General features: G+C 38.7%; 2 protein-coding genes across 2 annotated transcripts; one reads left to right on the forward strand and one right to left on the reverse strand.

Moving 5' to 3' along the window:
* The first annotated feature begins 594 nt into the window (after positions 1-594).
* Positions 595-7799, forward strand: rex1bd (required for excision 1-B domain containing). The gene is made up of 5 exons (XM_036586924.1): positions 595-699; positions 918-1000; positions 3214-3418; positions 6517-6605; positions 6742-7799. Exons 1-5 carry the CDS (start codon positions 697-699, stop codon positions 6812-6814), a joined length of 453 nt encoding a protein of 150 aa, XP_036442817.1. The 5' UTR covers positions 595-696; the 3' UTR covers positions 6815-7799.
* crlf1b (cytokine receptor-like factor 1b) lies at positions 7625-20769 on the reverse strand. The gene is made up of 8 exons (XM_036586922.1): positions 20477-20769; positions 18748-19026; positions 16957-17086; positions 16573-16742; positions 12447-12604; positions 11920-12088; positions 10224-10405; positions 7625-8363 (listed from the first exon to the last, which is right to left on the reverse strand). Exons 1-8 carry the CDS (start codon positions 20613-20615, stop codon positions 8340-8342), a joined length of 1251 nt encoding a protein of 416 aa, XP_036442815.1. The 5' UTR covers positions 20616-20769; the 3' UTR covers positions 7625-8339.
* Positions 20770-21842: the final 1073 nt, after the last annotated feature.

The raw sequence follows: 21842 nt of genomic DNA on the forward strand, positions 1-21842 counted from the left end.
ATGAAATGTGCCATGATAGGTCACATTTTATATTGTATTTTTTTTCACAATATGTTAAATTCAGCAAATAATTACATATTAATATGTGTTGACGTGTGCTCTCTGCAGAGGATGTGTTAACTTACTTTCACTTAGAAAATAAAAAAAACATGCCATTTAACCAGAGATGCCCAAAACTTTTGCATACATATAGCTTTATATACGTATACATAGGTAGTGGAACAGAGATGCTTAGAAACACGTGTGCTCTTTACTTACTTTTATTACTTTAATGCATGGTGGCCACATGCGTGGACAGTCCCGTTATATTTAGGAGCATTCGTTTTTATTTCATGCAGTTCTGAGTAATAATAGACACGTTTAAAAAAATCTGGACAAATATGCTCATTCTTTAATATTTTCTGCATACAAGGCTTAAACGCACAGGCGAGACACACAGTCTGCTACAGTACAAAACGTCAATCATAAGAATAAAAGCCCATCTTAACTCGTCGAGTGAATAAAAACTCAGTGAATGACACTATAGTTGTGTTTGTGTTAGATTCAGCGCAGTACAGCGATATCTGAAAGGCTGTCACGTGCGCGTGACGTCATCGGACGTAGTGGAGTTTTTTCAGGGAAGGTAAACAGGAAGTAGCGTTAGCAGGAGGTCGAAAGTAAAAGACTACTAGAGAGAAGCAGCAGCGTTGCTACAGCATGGTGAGTTCATGTGATAATGAAATGTGATGTATGGAAGGAACTGCTTTTTTAATCATAGCTGTAAGATACAGTTGCTCTTACGTACAAGCTGTAGTGTTTAATGAATTAGCTGCTGCTGGTTAGATTGCCTTTTTAGCTCTTTAGCTTTTCACGGCCTCTTCATTCTGATTATGATAGCGTTACATTATAATTTAATGAATGCCGTCATTTTTTGTCAGTCCCCCTCAGATTTCAGAAGTTTGGTACGACGATTTTACGCACTGCAGGCTGAACGCGTGGAGGCATACAAGCTTTTTGAAGAGTAAGTGTTACTGCTTTGTGACCACGTTCAACTAATGTTATAATTCTATATATTGTACGTTTTCTAGATCAATGTTGCCTAATTTCTGTCAAAATGTCCTATCTGAGCGGATATTTATAAGTAGCTCCATGCATTAAAAAAATGAAGGTAGAATTTTTTGATTGCCTAAATCAGCTTGGCAGAAAATGCTACAAGCTGAAGTAACATTAAATCCACAATAAGATGTTTGAAAACTTTACTACCCTAAGTTACTACGCTATACTAATGATATGCGCATGCTCAGTAGGACAAACTGTTAAAAAAGGTCCTTTAGTTCAGGGTTCTCGACCCTGGTCCTGGAGGTCCATTGCCCTACACTTTTTACCTGCAGTTGACAGCTAGGCTGGTTCTAAGGATTCCTGATGAGCGGAATCATGTAGCAGGAAAACATGGACATGTGCAGCGCATATGAACTAAAGGACAGCCCACTGTCCTGCACATTTAGAGCTTTTCCTTTTCCAGGTTATCTGGTTATAAGCCACGACAGAGACTAACGTCAGTCTCTGCTACGTGGTAAAACGCGTTTAAACATTTATTTACTTAACATGCTTAATGCTTGAATACTGATACTATAGCTAACTGTTACTGTTTTAGAAGCACAGAATCCGGAAGTGCAGACTATGTTTCTCAGTTGTCATTTCTAAAATATTTTTTTCCAGTCAGAGATACCATGTAGCTAATGTTAGCTAGCATGATTGATGTAAACTTAGTAGCAGTGGGACATTGCAAATAAACTTAAGGTAGCTAGCTAGCAAGTTAGCTGTATTAGCTTTTAGCAAAACAGAAAAGGTTATAAAATAACATAACTTACCATTCATATTATGGGTTCACTTGATATGACATGACTGTTTCAGACGCCTAAAGAAAAAAATTAAGGTTAATCTTATTGCACTCAACGTTAATCTGCCTTATTAAGAACTGAGTTATGCTAGCTAGCTAGCCAGTACAGCGGGCTAGCGTTAAAACTAAAGTTGGCGTAACAGTTTTGAGGCGATACAAGATTAAAGTGTGAGTAGATTATGAAATTACTCAAACGGTAACTTTATACACTATAATAAGTATATTATTATGTCTTAAGAATATTTTTTTCTCACCTCCAGTGTTTCACATAAACGCTGGATCCGTTGAGTTTCCGTTGAATTTTAAATATTTAAAATGACCGTTGGCTCGGGCTCGCGCTGACCCGTTGAGTTTTCCGCGGGATTTTTGATTTTAACCCATTTATGTCCAGCAGCAACCAAATGTGGTATGAAGAAAAATAGTAAAAATAGTATGAAGAATGCGAGTCTGATCTAACGTGATGTAATTTTGTATAATTATACCTTATGTAAACGTCAAACTGTCATCTTTTTTATATTAATTTTATATTTATACTGCATAGTAAATACAGATTCTATAGCGTTGTCAAAAGTTTGTTACAAGAGTCTAGATTTAATATGATATGTGAGTAAAACTTACTTTTGTTGCAATATGGATTGATTGGTTTAAAAAAGGAAAACTTTTAAAAAGGATTTACTCTCTTGCAAACTCATGGGACATATGGACTAAAGGAAGTGCAACATTTCAGATATGTACGTTAAAGAATATGCTGTGCAGACAGACTGTAGCAGGGAAGAGCCTTAAAAATATTGCTGAGGAAATACATTTTGGTATGAGAATATAATATATTATTCTGACCGTTATTGCATCAATAGCCACACATCCAGCACATCAATGAGTGCAAGAAAGAGCCATACTGGCCACTCTGGCTCTCTGTTGGTCCTGATCAAGCATGCTAGCTGGGTTTGTCTGGCTGATTACACTGACTCCTAACAGGAAAGTTCAATATTGAAGAGACTCTTCCGCTGTAGAGACTTCACTACAGGGTCTCCATTTCATTGGTTAGATGGAAAAAAAAAATGTATTTTTTCTTAAATAAAAGACTTTTGAAACACAAGGCATCAAGTTTGAGGTGTAAGTATGTTATTCAGTAGTAGCAGTAGCAATGCAGACCTATCAATTGGATCCAAAGGTGCTAAATCTCTTATTGTTCCATGTTTAACTGAAAATTTTGAAGCGTCAATGAAATGAACATGAACCTATGCAGTGCAGCTGGGAAAACCAGGACTGAGAAACACTGCAATAGACTATTACTGTTGGCCTGTATAGAGTAATATTGTTGCCTTGTTTCACAGGGGTCATGAGGCATACTTGAGGACAGGGCCCCACTACGACTTTGACCATTACAGACAGCTGGTCCATGAGATAACCAAGGCATTCTGTGGTATCTCCAAAGAGGTGCTGGAGATTAAAGAGCGCCTCCACCAAGACTTTGACCGCCCGGATCTCTCTGAACACATTGAGAAGCTGCAGATCAAGGAGAAGCAGAAACTGGAACTGGTGTGTACTTGGTGTTTGTCATCATTCTTTTATGCAGCTCTCTGTAATGTCTGTTTGAGTCATGTTAGAGTCAGTAAGTCCACACAGAAATATAGTGCATTCCTAAATGGAAAATAATTTTTCACTGGATAATCTTGGTTTAGTCCAGGACTGCTTAACCCATGTGTGAGAAATTGTTTGTAGTAAGAGATTTCACACACTTCAGCAATAATGACAACTTTCGTTCCACGAGATAAGATACATCTTCAAATGACTTTCATCACAGAAAATCATTCCATCTGATGGACAAAAAAGAGCTACATGCAGTAAAATTGTTGTCTAAAAGAAAGAGGCAAAGCAACTAAAAATGGATGGCTATAGCATGTAGTTTGGATAGCAAGTGTGCTAGCTAGCACAGTAGCTAATTTAGCTGAAGGGTTAGTACAGATCACATTCCTTTAAAACTTAATGTACATCAGTTAGTTCCAATGACACTGGTTGAGAAGCGTTCTTCACACGCTGAAACAACTAAACAACCTGGAATTCATCAGAGTTAAACAGAATACAATTAAGCAAGCAAGATGGGTTCCGAAATGCTTTCAGGTTAATCTGGAAAGTGCTAAAAAAGCTATTCTAAACCTGATGTTGTGACAGTTTTATGGCTCTGTTCGTAACACAGAAGGCTACTATTTTTTTTGGCGGAGGAAATAGCAAATATCGTTTGGGGTTTTTTTGCATTGTATTTTTCTCTATTTTGCTGAACTGTTGTATAAAAGCGTTAAAGCATTTAAACTTGTGTGTTATCCCAAATCACAACTGTGTTATTCACAATAACGCATTTCCTCTTGTGTTACTTCAGCTGAATTAGCTCTGGCGCTAGTTGCGTTACAAACTAAAGACTAACCGTTTCAAATAGTTTTGCTTCTTTCCTTGAAACATGGCTTTTACTGTTTGTAGCACTTTAGTTCTGTTTTTCAGAAGGTTTTGCTCCAATGAAAGGCTCCTTATTTGAAGCCGTATCAAACCTGACAATTTTTTAATAGGGTTTACTTTTGTACAGTGCATTGCCTGCAGCTAATAACAAGAATAAATTAAAGTTACTAACTCTACTACTAAAGACTTGAGACTGGACTCGCATGACGCACTTGATTTGGAGTAAAGTCACAAAGTAGACACCAAAGCAGAAGTACATAGTACAGGAATCTGTACTTTGATTAGTACTTAGTCAAGAACATGCACTACGATAATGTATTCTTTGAGAAATAAATACTTAAAAACAGATGTTCTTCAGTTATCCCTCTAATAATAAACTATATGTCCAAAAAAGACACCTGCTTATCCAACATTTCTTCCGCAATGTAGGGTATTAATGGTAGGAATGCACTGATTGTGATTTTATGTCTGAATCTAATTCAAATTTCTTTACAGCCCAATTGGCTGATGAATGATTTTTGTTAGTTTGTAGCCCAAAGCTCATGCTGTGTAGGCTAAATAAACACTCTTGTACATTTCAATACTTTCTTTAAGCCAGAGGCAAAACACAAATTAGTTATTCTTTAATGAAACAAACTCTGTAAACAAAAAAGCAGTTGCATAATTAAATAACATTCATCTGATGAACTGCTGAATCGAAAGTAAGAGGCACAATGAATCATACATAATTATGCTATGACATTTACATATAATTGTAGCAGTAACAGTGACTTGAATACACTTACCTGAGTTGTGTGATTTCCGTCAAAAAATTACAACACAAATCAGCCAGACTAAAAAGAATAAATTGGCCAATTGTCGATCACATGTTCTGAGCAGAAATCTGTTTCCGCTGGACATGTCGGAACATTTTTGGGTGCATTCAGTCACAAGAGCATTGGTGAGTTCACAGAGCATTACTGATGTTTGATGATTAGTTCTGTATCTCCAATGCCACTCCAACACATCATAAAGGTATTTGTCATTGGCTATGGTGACCTTAGTTTCATGTGTGGCTGCTCTTAGTCTATTGGCAAACATTTCCCATGGACAGTATAGAAGTATACATTATGCTTTGTGCTTGATCAGTATACAGACAGAACATTTTTGGATGCATTCAGTCACAACAGCATTGGCAAATTCAGAGAGCATTACTGATGTTCGATGATTAGTTCTATATTCACACACATACCAAAGGTATTCTATGACGATGCTCGTCATTGGCCACGGTGACCTGGCTGCTTTCATTCTATTGGCAAAGCTTTTCCATGGACAGTATACAAGTCATGTGTGGAAATATCGTGTATATCCCAAAAAACCTTTAGTAGTCCTTCTTTACTAAGCTATAAACGTCTGAGGGCATTTGTCTCACTAATATTTATAGCAGTCTAAAGCAATATTTCCATCTCCATTAAAGATTTCTCTCCTGCTGCTAAGATCAAGGTAAAAATGACTGTTTTTAAGTGTAGAATGCATACATGTGGTTCAGGTAGATTTCTTGTCACATATTTTAAGAGGTGCACTAAATGTCCAAGGCAGATGGGACAGGAAACATTCCATACAGAGCCTAGGAGTCACTGCAATCAGACTGCCAGTTCTTTCTTTTTTTCTTTTCCTTTTTTAAGCATATTTACATATTTGCCAGGAGACAGTTATAGGGAAGGACCTATGAATAGCTTGTTTTGACAACGAACTACGACGATAAATGTCAGTCAGGGACTTGCCTGTAGTGATTCCATTTAATTACGATCACTTATTGCATTCAGGGCATGTCCTATTGCCATCACTTAAGTATTTTTAATTGGATATTGCTGTCCCAGTTGCAGCCACAAGGGGTCAGTTAACCATCTCAGTATCAACAATAACTACATTGATTTAATGCTAGTAGTCTTTCCCTTGTCTTATTTCAGTACAGTAAATAGTGTGAAAACGCAGTAAGACACACCAAGTTGTAGGATAAACAAGAGTGTCAGACAGTATTTTGTGAAAATATGTGTCTCACAATTCCCAAAGAAGTATTTGTAATGTTTCTTGAATCATGAACATGCGGCGTCTGACATAAAGAAAATGTGGTTTGATCATTTTTATGAACTTTGACAGTGTATGATTATCAACAGTCTGATGAGCATAAATGGTCTTTCTTACAGACAGCTAAATTGCAGCTGGCCAAGCAGAGTGCTCAAGATCACCCAGATGATGAAGGCTGTCAGGAGAAGGTCCAGGAGATCAAACAGGAGTAAGAGTGGCTCTACATTATTCTTTGTGCTTGATCAATATACAGCCAGATTGATCATGCCACTGATGAAAATATGCTATAATAGGCCAACTTAAGTGGATCGTTTCATTCCTGTTCTCTCTTTCTGCTTCTTCAGTATCATAAAGAACAAGGATGCTCTGAGTGAGATTCTACAGGACTTCAAGTATGACTCAGAAGAACCAGAATGAGAGGTAGAGGATACCACCCAGCCCGATATGGATGTTCTCTTCCACAACATTGCCTTTATACAGGGAGCAGCTGAAGCTATCAATTGCTACCTGTGTGCAGTGTGCACATGTGCTGGTGATGTGGACATGTTTGGCAAGACTGTGTGTGGCTTATAAGCTCAGAAATCCTACTTTTTGCTTGTCCTTTTGGTGGTCTTGTTAAAGGAATGGTTTGGCAAAAAAATCAACTTTATACAATTTCCAAACAGCCCCAGAAGTAGCTGAGATCAGCAAAAACGTTTGGTATCCTAATTTTGCTTTTTTGTTTGAGCACTACAATTTTTTTTTCATTAAAATATCACCAGAAGTTCTCTCAGCCTGCTCAAACATATCCAGGTCTTCATTAAGGTTGTGAATACTTGTCTGTAAGGTTTAGGGCACAGTTTGATGTGAAGGTGTGTCAGATTCTGTGGGGAAGTCTTTAGAGAAATCAGAATTCAGCACAGCACCTGCTGTCTAACATGGCATGCTGGGTTCAGCTACACAGTGAAGTTTTGTTCATTTTTTGTGGTTTGCAGGAAGTCATGCTGTGTCCTAAACCATACTGATGAGCCTGCACAAACTAGTGATGAAGCGGTTAGAGTGGGTTGGTTGAGAGGTTTTGGGTACATATTTATAGAAAAGACTTGTGTATCTGTTGACCTCTAATGTTTTTAGCATCATTAGCCTTAGCACTTAAAGAAGCAAAATTTGGACACCAAACATGCCTTGGCTGATCCACTTACATCTGCGGTAAGAGGCAAAGTGTGTAAATTAGATGTGTTTGTTTTGTTTTTTTTGCTAACAGATTTCTTTAAAATACCATCACTTTTTATGAGCCATGAAATCAACTCCCATGAACAATATCATCAGTTCAGATTGTATTGAAAGAGGCTGCATAATATATATTAAATATATTGTGATTTTATACAAAAATAAAAGTGAGAAAACATGTACAAGGAATCAATGCCTGGTAGGGATGTCCATTTATATTTTTCTGATACAAATTGTGTGTCTCTGCCAGCAAATCACTGTAACCAATATTTGCTTGATGTGTCCAGGAAGAGCAGAGTATCTGCCGTTGGCTCTTGTTCAGAGGATTTTAGCAAGGCTCCATTCTAATGAGCCCAGAAGCTAGATGCTGAACAAATGATGCTCCAAGGGCAAATTCCATTTCTTTCTTTTTTTGACCTGCCTGATGCTTTCTCTCCATCTCAGGCATGTGGGTAGTGCTCCGGCTACCTCCGAGCTCTCCCCTTCTGCGACTTTGTCCTTGGAATGGTTTCTCATGCTCTCTCCTCTTTGTCTTTGTTCTTGGTTAGAGATCGCACGCAGTTGTGCAGCAGGGACACATCAACAGATCATCTCGCCACATTCTGGGCTCCATTTGCATTCTTCAAAAGAGCCTTTGGGTTTGTCAAAACAAACTATCCTAAGCACTTGAGAGTGATAAAAACCCCATAGTCACATTTGTCCGCAAACTGTTCCAGTCTTGTTTGGACTTGTGCTAAGATTTACCGCTTTGTACTACCTGAAAGGCAAGAGAAATGACATTTACAAGTAAATGTGATGACATGATCTATAGTGACTGCTCAATGTAATTGGTACCAGCTCTTCTTGAGGCATGCCACATGCAGCTTTACAGTGCTTAACGGATGTGACAACAAAAAACATTCTAAACTAATCAAGTAATCCAAGTCTTTACCAGTCTCCTGAGGAAAAAAACAAAACAACAATTACTTTGGTTCAGGGAGCATACAGAGGATATGCTGGCTGACCCAATGGTTCTTGACATTTGCAGTAGATTATGTGTTTATATATATATATATATATATATATATATATATATATATATATATATATATATATGTGTGTGTATATATATATATATATATATATATGTATGTATGTGTGTGTGTGTAAATATATAAATAAATAAAATCTTCAAAGCCGTGCATCCTTCTGGGTCGCGGGGGGAGACACATATATATTAGTCATATTTTGAGTGTACATTCTGGACTGTTAGCAAATCACTCCTGTTGTGCTGTTGTAACAAGTGCAAAAAGTGGTTTGCTGCTGTATTGTTGAAATAAACATGGGTGTCCCTGAAAAAGTGTATAGAAGGATATTGCCGCTGTCCAAAGAAAGCATGTATGGACTAATAGAAATACTTCTAAATTGCTTAGAATAAAACCTTTTTACATTAACTTACATTGAAATTAAAGAATGTTTTTGCCCTCTCCTGTAAAGTTACTATTTTGAAAATACTTGTTATTCTTTGGACAGTGACGATATGTTGCTCTAAAATATGTTCAGCATTAATGATGCTTTCACACATGGCCAGGTTACCCATTAATACCCCCTATAGCATGGCTTTCATTCTTTTTATTTTTATATACACTGGCTTTTGAACTTAACTTTACACTGGTAACAATGTGGATGATCCTTTTCATATGTGTGTGTGTGTGTATATACTTGCATATATATATATATATATATATATATATATATATACACACACACACACACACACCGATCAGGCATAACATTATGTTTCTACGCTCATTGTCCATTTTATCATCTATAGGTGCACTTTGTAGTTCTACAATTACAGACTGTAGTCCATCTGTTTCTCTGCATACTTTGTTAGCCCCCTTTTACCCTGTTCTTCAGTGGTCAGGACCCCCATGGATCCTCATAGAGGAGGTACTATTTTGGTAGTGGATCATTCTCAGCACTGCAGTAACACTGATGTGGTGGTGGTGTGTTAGTGTGTATTGCGCTGGTAGTTTTCAAACACCTCAGTGTCACTGCTGGACTGAGAATAGTCCACCAACCAAACATATCTAGCCAACAGTGTCCTGTGGACAGCATCATGTGACCACTGATGAAGGACTAGAGGAAGACCAACACAAACTGTGCAGCAGCAGATGAGCTATCGTCTCTGACTTTACAGGTGGACTGACAAGGTAGGAGTGTCCAATAGAGTGGACACAGTGTTTAAAAACTTCAGCAGCACTGCTGTGTCTGATCCACTTGTACCAGCATGTCAGTGTTACTGCAGTGTGCAAAAGTTATGGCACATTTTATATATATATATATATATATATATATAGATAGATAGATAGACAGATAGACGTGTGTATTTTTTTGTTAAACTCAGCAAATAGTGAACTATAATTTGCAGAAAAATGGCACAGTTTGTTCAGTTTGTTCCTTCTAGAGGATGTGTTTTCACAACACAACATGTAATTTGACTGTGGGTGTTGAATGTTTTGCAAATGACTGTATTGGTACCCTGGTTACTTGTGTTACTTATCAGAAGCATCAGGTTTCAGGTATGCAAACGTCATAAAGGTGGAACAGAAGTGCGAGCTGTCTTCTTACCTACCTGATTGCGAGTTTTTTGGGATTTCTGTAGCCAGGCACGCCACTGGTCATAAAGTTTGATACTGACGTTGGTGCAGCCGTAAGTGTGTTTTCGCATCCAGCCGAAAAACTGCTTTAGTTCCCGCCGCAGGGTGGTGTTCTGCTCTTCGGACTTTAGATCACATGACCCGCTCTGCAGATGCTCTACAGAAAGACATGGTATCAAGTGTTGTTATGGTTACTGAACAAAGTGTCCGAACCCAGGTTGACCCAAAGTGTACAAAAAGAGGTTATTGTAGTGATGACAATAATTACTATGGCCTATATAAAATTTTTGAGGCTACGAATTCTGATAACTGATATCGCTTGATATTTTTGTATTTAAATGTTCACAATTTTAATTTTGTACTCTTAATAGTTTTCGCAAGTGCTTTACGGACTGATGTGTTTGTCAGTTGTCAACTATGAATTTTGTAATATTATTAGATATATTAAATATCTTAAGTGTGCAAAACGACTATTCATCTCAATCAACAGATACAAAATGACTGACCACAAGCATAGACTTAACACTGTATTGCTGTAGAACAATTGCAAGTCACAGCAGTCTTCTACGTGTAGAGCAGAATTTGGTTCAGTATTTGTTTCACTAAATAACTGTAATATGGGCAAAAACCGTGGCAAACAAAAGAGCAGGGTACAGCTTCCTGTCTTAGGCCATGTGAAAGTCATGTAACCTGTCATTTCTCCAACTGATGCCAAGCTGTTTCCACTCAGTTTGAATGTGGCCACCGCTTTATTCTGAACATATTCAAAGGGCTAAATCCAGCCATTTATGAAGACTCGCAAAAAGAATTCATCAACTATTCCCTAAGGCCCATTGACATTTTGCTGGAAAGCTTTGAATACGCTGATGAGAGATCCCTATCGAGTTGCTTGACGTTTTTGTTTTGTTGTTTTGTGGGGTTACATATGGACTGAATCTAATTAGCCCATGATGTTGCAGCTTAATCCGTGGGGAGGGAAAGTTCCATTAAACTGAGGTATTTAAGCTATGAGTGTTCCTCAGTTCTCATTCAAAGCTCTGATCACCCTGTCAATGGATCTACTGAGCAATAAGTGTTCATAAAGCCAATATCATGGAAAACCAAATTTTCCTTCTTTTTTCCTTCTTTCTTTTGATAAAAAAAAGCTCTGACGTAGCATGTAAACTTTAAGGTTCAGTCCCCAGTTCATATACGTAAACTAAGCTACAAAACCAGCCTGATTTGAATTCACTGTTGTTTTGATGTATCAAAAACCAACACGTTTACATGTATCTGACTATTCATGCTAAGGTGTTGTAGAACAAGCTGCTTTTTGAACAAGTACAATCCAGGCAGCCAATAAGGACAGGAGGTCATTAACCTATATCAGTTTTAAAAGCAAAGGAACAAAAACATTATAATAATAAGGGATAAAGAAATGTTAAAAAATAATCATGTAAAAATGAACTGTTTTTGCTACATAAAACCAAAAAATAAGTGGACCTTAAAAAAATAAACGGTAGTAAATGGGTCTTTGAATATAACATGATTCTATTCCAAATCATTTTGGACAATTTCTGTTTTTTTTGATCACACAATGTAAAAGAAGGCCTTTCAAATGCTGTAAAAGAATAAAACCCATCCCATATCAGCAAATGTACAATAAAAGTACAATACGCCCAACAAGCTCACCGCTGTTGGGTGTGGAAGCAGCTGTTGGGTGGCTCCAGTCGCTCCATATCCCTGCTTTCTTTGAGCCGTAAATGCCAACGGGGTTGCAGCGCACTTGGACAAAATAGACTGTTCCAGGCTTGAGCCCTGCTAACCTGCAGGATGTCTGGTTTCCCACATCATCTACCACCTAATGGGGCACAAATGTGGAGTGACACTGGCTTAGCAAAGATGATATTACCACAATGTTCTGCAGCCACATTTTGCATACTGATTTTGTTTCCCCTACAGAAACAGCATGTACAAACTTGTAACACTACCGACTACATGCACAACAATCCCTTAAGGGCACTTGTGCTGAATTAATTTGCAGTTCAAGGCCTTTACATAAATCACCATTAACTTGACACTAAAGACTGCTATTTAAAACATTTTACAATTTCATTAGTTTTGATTAAAGGATTGCTGTGCTCTCTTACTGTCCGCATTCCTTTGGAAATGCCCTCTAATAAGCATGACTCAAGTATTTGGGAATGTCCTGGCTGTACCTTCCATTCGGCGCTGTCCTCCAGGCGGTAGCGGATCTGGTACTTGGCCTGGAAGAGGAAGTCCTTAAGAGCTGGGGGACTGGCCCAGCGAACACTCAGCTGATCGTCTAGCTCGCCCACCCGACTCACGTGCACATCAGGAGGGGGGTCAGTGGTCACTGAGACAGGAGAAATGCAGGAATAAACAAAAATATATATATTAAAAAGTGAATATCATACACATAATTTCCACATGACTACGTCAGCACAATTATTGCCCAGGAATGTTAATCTGAAATACTCAATTGTATTAATATAATTGTATTCATGTGGAAATGATGTACACATTTGAATCAAATAAATTCAATGTATGGTACAATGGAGACATGGAAACACTGAAAGAAACAAGGCTGTGTTTCAGTATAAAATAATAAAGACCCTTTGATAAAACGCTAGTAGTTGGGTGTCCAACTAATGCATCAACAGAGAGACTTACCATGACATAGAAAAACTTAAAAGAGTAACAGCTGCAAGAATTTGCAACTTACAAGTAGGGATGTATGGATGATTAAACATAACCTGTTTTTGTGCAATAACATGCAATTTTGGCTTGTTTTGGAGGTCCCTCAGTTGAACTATGCATATTTTTAATAACATTGATGGAATATATTAGTATAATGAAAATGTGTATGGTTTAGTAAACCAAGAGGGAAAGTCTTTGCAAGTGAGCAAGCAAGTTAACATTTATAAGAGTTTTTAGCATGTTTACATTGTCTCACTGCGGCGGTAGTACATGAATTTTCATTTTAAAAAAGTTGCAGTTCTTTTGATTATCTCAGCACGGCTGTCTTCATGGAAAGGTGTCGATTCTTTTCCCAGCAGGAAGTTCACATCCCTCCCCTTTTGCCCCTCATTGCTCACTAACAGCTCAACACAACATTTCGCACACAGATGCCAAGAGAGCAAAATTGGCTTTGCTGTCGCTCTGATAGGTCCTCTCTCTCGCCACCCATCACTCTGCATGATACTAGCCAGCGCAGACATCTGTTAGATAACATAACATTGGCAGTTCTCCTCCAAGCATGTTGAGCTGTCCAGTGGTGTTATGTTAGCAGCAGTTCAAAAAGATGTGGTTGCTGGCTTCACATGTCTTGGAGGAATATGTGCTAGCCTGCACCATTGCACCACTGATAGCACTGTGGGATTGAGGGAGATCTAGCTGGCAGGGGAACTAGATCTAGTTGTCTTAGAACTAGACTGATGTGTACAGTTGGGTAAAAAAAATAGTTGGGATGATTTGCATTATGCCAGCGAAATGGCCACAAGGGTGCCACAAAAGAGGCTACAAAAACACAAACAAATAAAAAAAAAAACCAAAAGAACAGCAGCATCAAAGAAAAAAAACCTACACATCTCAGTGTAAACTTAATTACAGAAATGATATTTATGACAGGGCTTTCATTTGTAATCCATATGTAACCACCATGGAACAAGCATGTCATGGGTTATGTGTTGTGTTATTATTGATCCTCCATAGGAATTTGTCATTTTGCTGCCCGGTCTGGGAGCAGTACAGTGTGTCCAGCAGAGCAGCATCGTCTGAGGCAGTGGGGAGTGCCTTGCCCAAGGGCACAACGGGGAATACTCAGGAAGTCCTGGGACTTGAACCCACACCCTTCTGGTTGCTGGCTCACCAGCAACCAAACTCAAAGGGAGGTTTTTTGGGGAAGTATTTCAGACAGCTGAAGTTCTAGTCGAGATCAAAACTCAAAAAAGCAGTAAAACTACTTCCTTAAATGACAGGCTTATTATTCAGTTATTAATTACAATACGTATTAAAGTAAATTTAAGATTTATTTATCTAGTGCTTTTTACAACAGGCATTGTCAGACAGTCTTTCAGAGATGTTTTCTTACAACAGTGGTGATGTGTCTGCCTTTACACTTTGTGCTGTTTGCTTTGGCTTCTACTTTGAAAATAATATGTAAGTTATGTACGGCCCTTAGGGTGTAAGGGGGTAAGAGAGCTAGGAGAGTATCTCCTCAGAGCATCTTCGGTCATGCTTAGTGTCTTTCACTTTCTTCTACAACATTCACACACATTAACACAGCAAAACTCCACCTTCTCTTTGTCAGTGACTCTGCGTTTGTGTATGTTCTGTTCTGTAACTGGTTTAGCAACACATGATGATAAGGTCAGTCACTATCAGTCTCCAGTGATTATTGCATGAACTGTTTTTCTGTCTGGTCACAGCTCAGAAAGACATGCTTTCACTTCAAATACGAAATGCTGTCACTGAAGCAAGCTTGCCTCCGGGCGGAAAGAAAAGTGAATTCCAAGACTTATTGTTTCCGTAATTGAGAGAATGAAGAAAGCAGAGGTTAGGGACATTCCATGCAGCCAGCATCCCCCTGCCTTCCCTCAGCATCTCCTTACCATGTTTGTGTGCCATGAAAAGAAGAGTTTTGATAAAAATTTGAAAAAGTAATTATTCCTATCTTAAGCCCTATTAAAGCTGGATTAGTTTTACCTGGGGAAGTTCTGTAATTTAAGTGATTACAGATATGTGATTTTAATCTAGTATCATTCTTCAGTGTCTGCAGTTTTTGCTTCTAAGTCTGACAGTAATAATTCTGGAGTAATTTGCTCTGTAATTCATTGAACCTGGAGCTCCCTCAGTGATAGCAGTCCACTTTGAACTGACCTCATGCAACATGCAACATGTAATGCAACAACCTGGTGATAGAGATCGCTGTGCGCTGTGTTGTTATTGTTAGTGAATGTGCTGTCTGTTACATAAAGTCTGACATAAACATCCAGGCTGAAGTTTCAATCTTAATTACACAGATACTTTATCCCATGCTGGCCTTAGGCCGATAGTTGATATGATCAAATATCGCATAAATGTAAATAATTGCCAATATTATGTAATTATAGCTGTCGTTATAATGATAGCTATATAGCTAAAGCCATGCAAACAGAACTAAAGCCTGAAATAATCATTTTAAAGCTGGGTCGTCGGGACGGATTTCGCAAGAGTTTTTCGGACCACATCAAATGGCTTCAGAAATTCACGTTAAAAAGAAGGTCTAACTCAATGTTCATGCCGCAAATGCAAAATCTACTTCATACTTAAGAAAATATGATGACAACACTAGATTATTCACTTACATCCTTGGAAGGCAGTTCTGTTTGAATGTGTGCTCCCAATCATTAAATTCATCCCCTTGGGGAAGGGGTCTGAAGTAGAGGTCTGCATTCCCACTGGACTCACCTGGATATCTTGTGGTGCAGGGCTAGTTCTGTGTCATGCACAGGAGTGGGATAACACATACGTTTAGAGAAATCCCACAAATGAATGAATAGCCTAACGCAGATGGAAACCAGCCATCTACAGGACTGCAGACGGGATAAAACATATGGTGCTGATTTTCTGTGGGAGTGTCCGGTTTAAATCTTGCGCATGCAGGACTTACAAATCAAATGTTACAAAATGTTCTTCCGCATGTTGCATGCAATTACACATTTCCACCAGAGAGGTCTCCAAATCCCCAAAACTTACATAATGAAGCTTTAAGTAGTATTAGAAGCTAACCTAGTAGGTAATTGTGTGGTAATTATTTTACCATCAGGGAAAATGCCACCCAGAGAGTAAGACTCTGTAACGCTCAAATGTGGTACTTCATAACTGAATTTGGATCATGATGATATCAGTTATCACAATAATTCTGCAGACGCTAATGATTTGCCTAAATTTACATTATTGTTCATCCTTGTCTTCTACCAACCGGCCAATCAAATCCTTCACAATCTACATTTCCTTATTCAGCTCCAGTAGTGCTTTAGATGCTTTCTGTGCTTGTGCTCTTTGTAAGGCGACCACATTTGGAATTTCAGCCCCATCACTGATGTTTTTCCTTTTCCAAACCTAATAAAAACCCACTCTCACAGACAAGTGTGTGTACCATATGCTCAAATGTTGCATAAAGGAGCTGGAGGATGAGCTCACTGTTGGGAAGTGCTGGCCAGATACTTGCAGAAAAAATCCCAGGACATTCTGCCTGTTTCGGCTTTGCTTTCGTTAGTTATTTAACAATACAATCCTGCAGCCTCAATTCACAAGACACAGGCAATGTATTCTACTTACCCACATCTAAGATATCCAAGATGATGACATCAGAGGTGGCAGAGCCGAGCTGATTGGACGCTTCCACCCAAATCTCATATGGTGTGAAAATGGCCAAATCCCGTGGGATGTAACACGTATGCGGCTGGCCCATGTTGTACTCCTCACACTCCTTCTCTTTGCCATACCATCTGCACACCAATTAAAACTTTAAAACGTCTGAATAGACTGCACAAACCTCTCAAATAATAACACATGTTAAAAGATCACAAGTCCTGTAACTTCAAGCCACCTGCTTGGCAAGTTTACGATCCACCAAGCTTCTCTCGGGCTCACAATTTAAATTTTATAGTCAGGGAGGAGCAGGTGTTTTAAATGTTAGTGCCTTTAAATGTTCTGTCTCACCGCAGTTTGTACTTGAGGACATATTTTGTACTGATGAAAGTCTCCCCATGACCACCAGGGCTCCATCTGCAGCTGAGGTCTTTGGTGTTCCGTGACCAGCAGGACAGATTAACTGGCTTTTCAGGGGGCACTGCACACAAACAGGATAACTAGATGATCCACAGTAGTGCTTTCACCAATCTGATACCCAGCTGAGACCAGCAGAAAATGCTGGAGTGGATATAAACAGCAGCAAACCTAGCCTGAAATACCACATAGTTTCTTGTAGCACAACATAATGTAAAGTAGGTTGCATGATGACAAGAACAGCCATAAGTAGCCAATAAGTTATCTTGCTGGCTATGTATGTGTTCCTGTGGGGTAGTACATTGTTTGAGTAGTCTGAGCACGGTACTTTAAGGTGATTAAAAAAATAGCTCATTTTGAAGCTTTGTAGTTTTTACAAAAAATATACTGAATATTGGTATCAGCTTCCAGTACTGTTAAAGAAAATGTGGTATTGTACCATCTCTAATCCAGTCTTATCAAGTCTTTCCTAATCATTTAAGAGTCAGAAACTGACCCTTTAAACTGCACGCATTGGTATGTTGGTCTGTATGTTAATTCTTGACTCAATTTCCATATTAAGTTCACAGTAGTTACTCGGAATATTGTATTATTCATATAAAATATTGTATTGTATCATAGTATTGAGGCTAGAGCTCAGAGTTAACATATTGTCACTTTCCAAAGAAAAACAAATATCTCCAAAATAGTAACTTTACAGGAGAGGGCAAAAACACTCTTACTTTTCAATGTAAGTCAATGTAAAGGGGTTTTATTCCCAGTGATTTTACAGCATTTCTATTGGTCCACTCATCATGAAATCACACAGTGTAAAGAACAGCTGGTGTGTTGAAATGATGCAGAAAAATAAAAATCGACAAAAATGGAGATACATGGTTTTCTTTGGACAGCGACGATATTAGATTGTGACTAGTGTGTTACATTGAGGCTAGAATTATATTTCAGTACAGCTACTGTTTAATATTTACAATCAGAATCAGAATGGATTAGACAATACTCCAGTGTGGCATTCTATTCTAATTCTAATTCTCGAATATTGTACTATTAAAAAAACATTAGCTTTAACATATTAACTTTTACACATTTTTAGCACATTTTTAGGCACAGTGAAAAATGTAACCAAAACAACAGTGTGGCAAAAACATGACTAAAACTCCTTATAAAAACTCTTTACTTTTTACATTAAAATTACAATGACCGCCTCAGTCTGTGCCTGTATTTGTATGGTTTCCCCTAACATTCAGTTGGTTGTCCAGGTGGAGTCTCCCACCACTTTTACCAGTAATGCTTGTCATCTGCATTGTCTCTTTAAAGGTGGAGTGTATTTTTTTCCTTCCATCTGATGTTTGCCATGCAGGCTGAAATGTCATGACAATTTAATGTAAAAAGTAAAAGTGTTTTTGTAAGGAGAGTCGTGCATTTTTGGCCACTCACTATGTGATTAATATACTTTTTTAAAGGCAAAACCTCACCTTATTTTCTTTTATACAACACCACATTGAATTTAACTGAACTGAGAATTGTTCCCCTATTAGTTATTAAATAATTCACAGTAGTTACCACATAATAAGCTTTCAGATTAATAAATGAATCACAAACCATATGGAGTTTAATGAATATAGCATGCTGTCTTACTTATACAATTCAACATTATATAAAATACCCAATTTTTCTCACTTTCTAGAAATTCTACACTTTGAGAATTTGCCACTATATCCCACTTACTTCCAACATAAAGACAGGAGCCTGCCAGCACGTCCCCACTGCCACCATGGCACACCAAGTTGTCCCCTGACTGCTGCTGGGAACCGTTGAGCCTGTGCAACGTTACGCTCAGCTCTGTCGGACTGAGCACCGTGTAGGTGCTCTTGGCCAGTCGTCTTCCATTAAGCGTCCAGTACAGAGAGCTGGCCGCTAGCCCCAGCTCAGAGCTAACAGCGCACACCACAGTTAGGCTGGAACCGATGGGAAGTGCTGGGTCCTGGGGGGAGATCACAGCCAAGTCTGGGGGTCAGAAAAATAAAAATCTGTATTTATGACCAGCAGAAACGGGAGTTTGGAGCTGGATTTATGACGGCAATGCTTCAACACTTGGGAGATCACTTGGAGAGGTCACATGAGGTCGTTTGTCAAGAGCTTAAGTGGTTTTCCATCCTCCAAATTTTCCCCCTCTATGTCAGAGGCCCTCATATTTATTCAGGTTTATGACAAATGCTCTAAAAGCAAACTGGACTGTTCTAGCGCACTGCTACTTATGTTCTTTAGGGACACCGTGGACCCAGTTTACTCTCGGTGGGAGGTGGATAAGCTTTTTAAACATGGCTATATCTCTCTGCTGGATGAAATATTTTTACTGTCTCTCTTCTTTTGCATTATAATGACTCACACAGGATTAAAATGAAGTGTTGTGATAGGAATATGAAGCAGAATGTTTGGCAGTTAAAGGGCAAAATAGCGGTGTATCATTACTCTTTAGTCTATCTTATAGTTCACTTAGTTTTTAAAGGAATGGTTCAGCGAAAAATCTTACTTATCCTAAGGCACGTTTCGTGTTTCGTTCTCGCTTCTTTCGTTTTGCACTGAAGTTCAGTGCTAATGCAGCTAACACATAATGTAAGTCTGTGTCACCCAGAATCTTTTTGGGTGGAATTGACTTCTACTGCATTAGCCTTGTAGCTCCACTGCAACACTAAAGAAGCTAACTTTGAACCAAACATGTCTTGGCTGATCGATGGCATTTGGACTAAGGGCGAATATGGAGTAAAGGGGAATATTATGTTATAAAGGGGGAGTTTTTTAAAGGATAGTCATTTCAAATTATTATGACGAGACTATAGGCCTGATCATCCTATCTAGTTTTTTCAGTACAATCTCCAGAGTTTAATGAACCCATTAATGTCCATCTGTATTGGTGCATGTGTTCTCTGAGATTGCACAAATCTGAAGACATGTTTTAATCAAACAATATGGCTAAAATAACTTAATATTACCTAATATTTCAAAATCTAGTCTTTTTGTCACATCAAACTACCGATTTTTAATTGAACGTGTAAACCCCAATTTTGATTTTGTATTAAAGTACATATTCAAAAAATCCAAAATGGGTTCTGTAAACCCCAAATTTGATTTTGTATTAAAGTACATATTCAAAAAATCCAAATGGGTTCTGTTAGATGTTCTACCAAAGTACAACTACACAATGTTTCATCACTTTAGACCAATCAGAACAAGTTCTGTGGAATTTGTTCAACATGTATGGGTTAATTAACATCCACAGCCTCCACTTGGAAGTTAGTTCAACACTTTAGGTGTTGATTCAGTTCTAAACCGGGGCTTTTGCTGCACATTTCCTCAGGAAGGCTGCTTTGGCCTGTGCACACCTTTCTCTAGTAGCTATCCAAACTCAAGCAGCATGCAGAATGTATTACCCGGCTAAGCAACCCAGTCTACTTACGTGTTGTCGAGGTAAAAACGTGTGGGATGAAGATCAGACACGATGTAGTCCACACTGCTAGTGCCGTCTTCATCGCGTCGCTGCTGCTCCGGGAACCGTTTTCATCACGTTGGTGGGAACAGATGCGCGGACGAGCCATTTTCGTTTCTCAGGCAAAAGTGGAAAAAGCCCTCGTTTTACATGAATTAGCAAACCACGGCAGGTGTGTGACGCTTTCTTCCTTTGTGGAGAGCTGCGTTCACACGGAGCCCGGAGTTTTTAGAGAGGTTTGAGTGCGTGTTGGAAGTCTGGAGTAAGTTACTCCTGAAGCTCCTCCTCCATCTTCCCCAGTCGCTCATCATTAGGAGACTCCTTCATTTGCCCATTGTAGTTCTATTGTGGTCCATTTTTCTTTCATTTGAACACTTAAAACTGGAAATCAAGGGTAAGGAATCGACAATCAAGTCTGTATTTTTGATTTGATGCTTTAATTTGTGGGGATCCTCAGGTTCAAAAATATTTAGACACCTGCTCAAACCAAGGGTTATAAACAGGTTTGGACAAAATACTTTGAAAAAGTCCACTGCTGAAAAAAACAGCACCGGCTAAGCTGGTCTATTCTGGTCTGGTGTTGGTTTAGCTGGTCACCCACCATGGCCATGCTGGCTGACCAGCATACCAGCATCCAAAACACAACATGTGCTGGTTATGCTGATGATCAGCCATGCTGGTCTGTGCTGTTTTTTTTCTAGCAGGCCTGCTTCAGTGCACTTCTACACCCATAATCCCCCAAGCAGGAGTCCACTACAATACCGACACTAAACTAATCACTCGCAAGCATGTCCACAACTGAGGAGACTATTAGTTTGATCCTCCCTCGAAAAAGCACAGTAATGCTGAGATTAGTAACCGATCATCATGTTGGTTTATCAGTCTACTCAGGCTTTAGTATGAACTTCAGTGTTTGTAAAGAAGCTGTTAATCCCCTTTAGAGTTTGTCTAACGAGCATGTTTGCTACATGCCATGTGCTGATTTTAAAATAGCTAATAAGCAAGGATTGATGGTGTTTCTTTTGAAGACTGTATTTTTTTAATCTAGTAGGTATTCTATTGATATTCCCCTAGCTGTATTCTGAATACTGCCTTTACTAAATGTAACTTGGACTGAATACAGATACTTAATTTACATATTCTGAATACGTATTCCCAATACTTATATTCCATTACATCCCAACACTGTATAAATAGTAAGTTTGTGCCCCTCCACTCCCCCTTACTTTGCTGTAGTAACAGCCTCTTCTTTTCTGGGTAGGCTAGATGTTGGAACATTGCTGTAAAGATTTGACTGCACTCAGCCACAAGAGCATCAGTGCGGTCAGTTACTGTG

Source organism: Colossoma macropomum, unplaced genomic scaffold (genome assembly GCF_904425465.1).
Source record: "Colossoma macropomum unplaced genomic scaffold, Colossoma_macropomum, whole genome shotgun sequence".
NCBI lineage: Eukaryota > Metazoa > Chordata > Actinopteri > Characiformes > Serrasalmidae > Colossoma > Colossoma macropomum.